This window comes from Morone saxatilis, unplaced genomic scaffold (assembly GCF_004916995.1).
Source record: "Morone saxatilis isolate NCDOM2014 unplaced genomic scaffold, NCSU_SB_2.0 Contig17, whole genome shotgun sequence".
NCBI lineage: Eukaryota > Metazoa > Chordata > Actinopteri > Moronidae > Morone > Morone saxatilis.
Genome location: NW_023339729.1, coordinates 1,422,624 through 1,429,837, shown reverse-complemented (window position 1 = coordinate 1,429,837; position 7,214 = coordinate 1,422,624). Strand labels below are relative to the sequence as shown.

The window sequence follows — 7,214 nt, the reverse complement described above, 5'->3', positions numbered from 1 at the left end:
TTTTATCCAGTGAATGCAATGCACTTCCGTAATTTTGTTTTGTAATATTGTATTGATTCTCAAAAACACTATACATTTTTGCGTTTAAACTCCCAACCACTAGATAGCAGTGCTGTAAACGTAAACTGAGGGCTATCATGTTGGATGTTATAGGACTGTGATAAATACAAATGCAGATTCCAGAATTTGATTTTTAAAAGCTTGGTTATAGTTTGCAACATGTTGAATTGTAGCCCCTGTATCATGATGCATATCGTATCGGCAGAGTCTTGCCAATACACACCTCTAACCAAGACAGCTTTTGCTTTAGTTTCAAGTGAACTCTAATGTGGTTTGTTCGTGTTGTGAAAGCAAAGCAAAGTAGATATGTGATTTTAGCATAAATTCCTTCTGCGGATTGCAACCTGTTATGAGAGATCTCCTCATTGAATAAGCAACTTCATGTGTTCAATATCTTTCAGTAATTGAAAAAATTTGATCAGATATGAATGTAAGGATTTCCTATTATGGTCCAAGATACTTTATGTAGATACTGTTTCTCCCTCTTCACGAGGTCCAGTAATGCTAATTATCAAATAATTTCCTAGTGAGCTCTTTATGACTTAAAGAAAAAGGACACCTCAATTTGATCTCCATATGTGGGTCCATGTAAAGCTGATGATTAACGAGTTATCTGTCTGTCCATATGACTTGTGATTACATCTCCATTGCTGGATTTTTGTAGCCACATTTTGAACCTTTCCAACATGTGACGTGACTTTCATGTGTTGTGACTGCTGGTTCTGTGATCTGATATTACACAACGCATTGTTTCCTATTCTTAACCATGAACTTCTGGTCCACTGACATAAACTACAGTCGTGTTACAGACATTGAATAAATACAAATGCAGATCCCACTGTTTGGGATTCGAAAAGTAAACCTTTTAATTTATATTTTATGGTGGCGTGTTCTTTATACAATTTTTTTCCATACTATACTATACTAAGTTTTCCTAAAATTTGATTGTATATATTGCTTGCTCAAATTATCGCAATATATTTGATGGTAACCCCTTTATTTCAATGTGTATTGTATCGTCAGATTTTTGCTAACACAGCCCTATTACTTACATAATAATTAAATTCTTAGAGTCATTTTGACTCTACATTTGTATTTTATTGCTTTAATCTCTAAGAGTTAATGTTCTGTAATGGTTTTGAGATTTTGAGAAATTTGTACTGGTCTATGTAAATTTAATTAAGAAAATGCATGAATATAGATACATATAGTATGTCATCACGAGGCTTTAAAAGTGGTTTGAACAATTGACCGAAGCTGCTGTCGATGAGGACAGTCTCTTTTTAGCACAAGAAGGATTGCACTTAACTTCATGCTTTTGTATTGTCTTGTCTGGATTAGGTTTTATGTCATTTTGAAAATGCTCAACGCTCACTGCTGAAATACCTCATGACCATAACATAACACAGAAATAAATGTTGTGAGCTGTTTTCTGTGATGGATGACTGAAAGGTTCAAGCCTCCAGAAAGTAGATTTTCACGGTTTACTGAAATGAACTGCGACTGGCTGCCTCTACGTTTGGCCATCGATCTGAACACTTAAACCACACTTTTTGAAAATTGCAGCAATTTTAGCACACACACAGTTTGAAGTTAATAGGCTAAAACATGTAAAAACATCATTTGGATGGCTTTAATATAAAGCCAACCATAATAAAATGTTTTGATTAGTCTGGCGGTCTGAGCAGTGTTGACGTTCCAGAACAGTTTCAGGAAACATCAACAGCAGGAAAGGACCGAAATGGTGAATGTGTTCACTGCAGTCAGGTGACAACAGGGTCTTATTAAGAGTGCATTCTCAATTGTTTGTTTCGGATTCTTTGAGCCGATGTGACGGAAGAGAAGCAGCTCTTTCCCACGTGAAGGGACAGTGTGTGTGTGTGTGTGCCATATTTGTGTGTGAAAACACCAGTCCAAAATACAAGCAGAAACACACAGAATCAGGGAACTGAAGACAGACACATACAGAAAAGACAACACACACACACACACGAAGAGACGGAGGAAACTAAGACAGGACATATACATGTAGAACAAATCTGTGTAGACAGAAGCAAAACACAAAACATGCATATGCATATAGAAACACATAAATACACACATTGTTTCTAGTAGGAAATGGAGCGTTGAGTGTGTTATCTCTACAGTGGCTATAAACAGATTTAAACAGGCCGTAAAATACAATGGACTGTTTGACTCTGTTTGACTAATACAAAGGCCAGTCAGCATTAATGTGTGTGTGTGTGATGGCCTTGCTTGCAGCGAACAGTCATATTGTTCCTGTCAGAGTGATTGTGTGGATGTTGGCATATATATCTAATGGTACTGAAGGACAGGAAGTGAGATAACATATACAAACACTGGCCACACATTCGTCAAAGAAGAAGAATTAGTTGAACTGTGAACCAAGTCTTAAAGTTAGGTTGCAACTCATCAAAATAAATACAATTTTAATTCAAGATGTAAATATTACAGCTCTAATTTGGTCTGGACCTCAAAACTAAATTCGGAGGAGGTGGCAGGTTCATGCTGGACTTTTAATGCTTCTCATATGTATATTAAAGTATTGTGTATCACAAAGAGCTCATAAAGAAATACATCATCATGAGCATTATTAGTAGTATTGGATCACAGGATATGAATAACAACAAACAGGAATAAAAAAAGAAATGGGGATGCTATGTCACATACCTGAATGGACTTAATGAACTGAAAAAATACAGAATACAAGCATAGCAGATCACAGTTTTAATTGCTTTTGACTCTGATTGATCAGGGAAAATCCTGCACTTACGTTGCCAACTGATTTGCTTAAATATATTGTACAGATATCTTATTATTAGGTGAGAAAGCACTCTTCGATATAACATTAGGTCCACTTAGATTTGTGCCTCTAATTTGTGTTGGGCTCAGTCAGGTTGGGCCTTAAAGATGCAGATACAGGTCATCTTCATGGTCTCAGTTCAGTATACTTTTCTTGTCTAATTAATACAACCTGATAGATCTAGCCTACAGCACGATGAGACTTGTCATGTATTACAAAAGTTGGCTAAGTTTCTAAGTTTATTTTGCCATGCTACAGTCCCTGTGGAAACCTGACTGGTACAGGGTATTAGAATTACAGTTGGAAAATGATGTCATTTTTTTAGTTGCTGAAGTTGTTTTTAAAAAACTGTATTGGTAACCTCAAACAGGTGAACCTATAGGACCAGCTTATTACTTTTACACTAATGTCTGCTGTTGCATCAAATAGCTCTGCTCTGTAGTTGCAGACCACAGCAACTAGAACCAGTTCTACATCATTGTTGTGGCTAAAGATGCAACATCCACAACTTCCAGTCAAGTTAACAATAATCAACATGCAACATCTGGTTAGACTTCCAAAATAAAGTATGTGTGGTTAATGTTGTGAAACAGTCACAGTTTGTTTAGGTTTAAGAAAATAATGGAAGTTACGTTTCGCACATTTCCCAAAAGAAGTTTACTTTTGGTTTCAAAGGTGCCAAATGCCTCCATGACCTGGACTCAAATCAGACTCAAGTTTATCAGATTATCAGACCCTGTTCTAAAGTTCATTTTAGAGTAATAAATACTAATCTAAAAAAAATATATAATTTCTTATTTACCATTTACCATATTTTGTAAGAAATTAAATGGTATTCAGTTTGGTGAAGGGCACATAATGACTTGGTTAGGACTTGGACTTGATTTGGGACTTGTTGGTCTTAACTTGACTTGGGACTTGAGACCACTTGTGACTTACTTGTGACTCGCAAAACAATGACTTTGTAATGTGCTCTTCAGATATAGCTGTGTTTCTTTCAGTCAGAGTTAAGAATTCAGGTAATAATATACAGGAACAACTGCATTCTCAGTGAAGATGTCTCTTGTCCCTTTCAGGACTCTCCACTAAAGCCAGACGTGGAGCAGAAGTTGCGTTCAGCCTCCAGTGTCGATGAACTGATGAGTCTCATCTATCCTTCATACTGGGCAGCTCTGAAGTGCAGATCTAAACTTGCGGCTGCCGCTTCCTCCTCAGCCACCAAGCTCTCTCAGCGGCCACAGCCTCGCCGACTAAGGCCACTGGCTGATACAGAAGAGCCGACATTTGCTGCTGCCTACCTCAACTTGGATGTTCTGAAAAGTATGTTTGAACTTTTGATATTTTAATAGTTTGTTTTATTATTTCTGACTTACAAAAATGGAAACTGGGTCAGCACATCTGCACCAATTGTGGTGGTCTTTGAGATGCTTGCTTTGATTTTGTTTCTCCGCCAGTAAGAGCCCCATAGTAGCTAGGCTATAATGACTGACTGGACTGTGGACTGTGGACTGTGGAGTTTTACTTTATGTCACTACAACTTATTTCCCTCAAACTCAGACAACTATATGCATCATATTATCGTTTCTATCATTCTTTGCCATCAGACTGATATCTAAAATGTAGATGCAGTTATATAATAATCAGTGCTTCTGTTTTAAAATAAAAGCAACATGCTTGACTGATTGACTGTTTAACATAGTATGAGGGACACATTGCACAATGAAATGACAAACTGCCACTTCTATAAAACAGCTTACTTAACACCTGCATCTATTTCCCATTTAGTGTCATAGTAATGGCTTATGTAAAATTTTTTACTCACTTGCTTTAAACTTTGCTTTGCCCTGACCAAATTGTAAGAACAAATAGTAATATACTTTAATGCAAATAAATGTTACTAGTTACAAACTGTAACCCTCACTAAATTAAAGAATAAAGTTGTTACCCTTTAAATGGATGCAGGTCTTTGAGCTTAAGGACCTCATGTGCTAGTGACAACTTTACGCTTGCCTATTCTTATGTCACATTTTGTTCAACAGAGCTCTCCATCCAAAATGTCACTCCCCAACTTGTAAAATACTGCCCTTCCGCTTCAAAATATGGCGCTGTAAGCATCTCTCTATATATATGCAACGTCCAGTTAGATTTTCAAAATAAAGCTTGAGTGGTTAATGTTGTGAAACAGACAGTTTGGTTGGCACAAAGACAACTTAGGTCAGGTTTACAAAAACATAAAAAAGTTATGACTTCGTAGGTAAGTTTGTATGGTTTTATCAGGTACTAACATATACGTTAACGTACAGTACCTCATGTAACTTCAGTACATGGATAAAACGTAACTTACACAATGTACCTGACATGACTTAAGATAAGTTAACTTACGTACTTAACTTCAAAGACTTACTTCTACACCACTACCTCAATATGTGGACTTTCTCACCTGACTTGGATGACCTACAGTGTTATATTCTGAAGCGCAGGGCCACTGACCAAGCTGCAGTATTTGACGACTTGAGACGAACTGACTACGAGTGCGAACGGATTTCTCCAGCTCAAATTAATGCATTAGGACAAGCATTTTCACATATCTAATAAACAAATATTGCCCTAATAGATAATTTATCTTAAATTTTCGTTGACCATGCTTCTGACTTGGCCACATGTTTTACTTTTGCCTTTGTGCAGCTGAGAGAAGAGAAGACCTGATGCATAGCTGTTGTGTTGGTCTTACTTTCCTTGTGTATGCAGGTATAGAGTCGGAGTGGAGGAAGACTCAGTGCATGCCCAGGGAAGTGTGTGTCGACGTGGGCAGGGAATTCGGGGCTCCCACGAACATCTTCTATAAACCACCATGTGTGTCCGTCTATAGATGTGGAGGGTGCTGCCACTCTGAAGACAAACAATGCAGGAATATCTCCACTGGTTACCTCAGCAAAACGGTAAGCACATTCTTCTCCTTGTCCTTGTATTATTAGTATGTGTTCAAATATGGATCTACGTACATGGGATGCTTGATATGGAAAAGTTTCATAAAGCCAAAATTCTATAAGAAAAGGTGTAATTCATGTTTCAAAGGTTTGGTCATTTTGACCACACTAATGCTGTTCTTTTTTCTATCTGGCAATGTTTTTCTGTGTCTTTGGTACTCTTTCAGCTTGTAGGGTTCTGAAAGTTTGAAATTGTGTGAAATCAGCTGATTCATGGTGCTTCAAAGAACGCCGTCAAGTATACATGGAAAACTACATCTTGCAAAAGTTGTATAAATGAAAAAACAAAGCGGAATCTCAGCCTGTCAGGCTCAGTTAACATGTTTATGTAATGTAATACTAACATTACCATTTTAACATAACAGTAATAATAATAAATGTTAACGGATTAAGTCTGTTATTTTTTCAGTTGTCAACAGCACCAGTGTCCCCTGCTGGAGTACGGTAGTTGAAATTTTGAATAAAACATGGCAGACCTACTATAGATATCAGGCTATCATGATACATGATGCTATCATGTATTGCCAAAGGTTGGACAAGTGGAAATTACATACTGCTTGTGGGTGGTGCTGAATGAAAAATCTAATCAAATTAATTTAGATTAATCCTCTGGGAAGGCTGAGCGTCATGGGAATCCTCTGTGTTTGCTGTCACCATCCATACGTTTACTTGTACTTATGTAACCACCTTACAGACAGCTAGCTTTCTCCAGTGAGCTCATGGCTTAGCTGTCATGTAAACACTAAATTCCTCCTGGAGAATGGCGTTTTCTTGGCCACGCATATGGGTAATCGCATTCTGCATGTGCATGACAAGACTGAAGACAGGGAAAGCAGCAGCTGGATGAGAGGGGAGATAATTACACAGATCAGTATAATCACCTAAATATAGAAATTGTTATGTTTTTGTTACCTCAGAATGAGCTGTTTTTACCTACAGATGCAGTTGGTCGCCTTGTTGAACCGGCCATGTTTCTACAGGCTCTAGAGAGGGTCTTTTTGTGAGTTTTGTGGCCAACGTAGTTTCTGCTACACACAGCCTGTTCTCATTCCCAGGTCGTTGAATACAGACACCAGCAGTATTCAGTTAGTTGCAATCTGCCACTAAATCCTAAATGTGCAGTAAGCAGTTTTGGAGAAATATAGTTGATTGTTGAGTTTATTTTTCAGGTCATCAAATACTGATGCTTTGGATTTTTTTCCCATCAAATTAGCTCTGGTTCTTGAACCAGTTCAGTTCAAGATTCTCTGAACCTTGGTGCTACCTAGCGAACAAGCTCACATTTACACCAGTTTTGAATAGCAAACTAGGTGCATGAGCTGGAACAGAGCCAGTTCCCTGTT

At 37.6% G+C, this 7,214-nt stretch overlaps 1 protein-coding gene across 1 annotated transcript in view; it reads left to right on the top strand.

The window, feature by feature from the left end:
- Positions 1 to 7,214, top strand: part of vegfc (vascular endothelial growth factor c) — a 28,942-nt gene that overhangs the window by 3,066 nt on the left and 18,662 nt on the right. The window contains exons 2-3 of the mRNA XM_035659494.1: positions 3,961 to 4,204; positions 5,633 to 5,823. Coding sequence (XP_035515387.1) covers positions 3,961 to 4,204; positions 5,633 to 5,823 — 435 coding nt within the window. The remainder of the gene's footprint in view (positions 1 to 3,960; positions 4,205 to 5,632; positions 5,824 to 7,214) is intronic.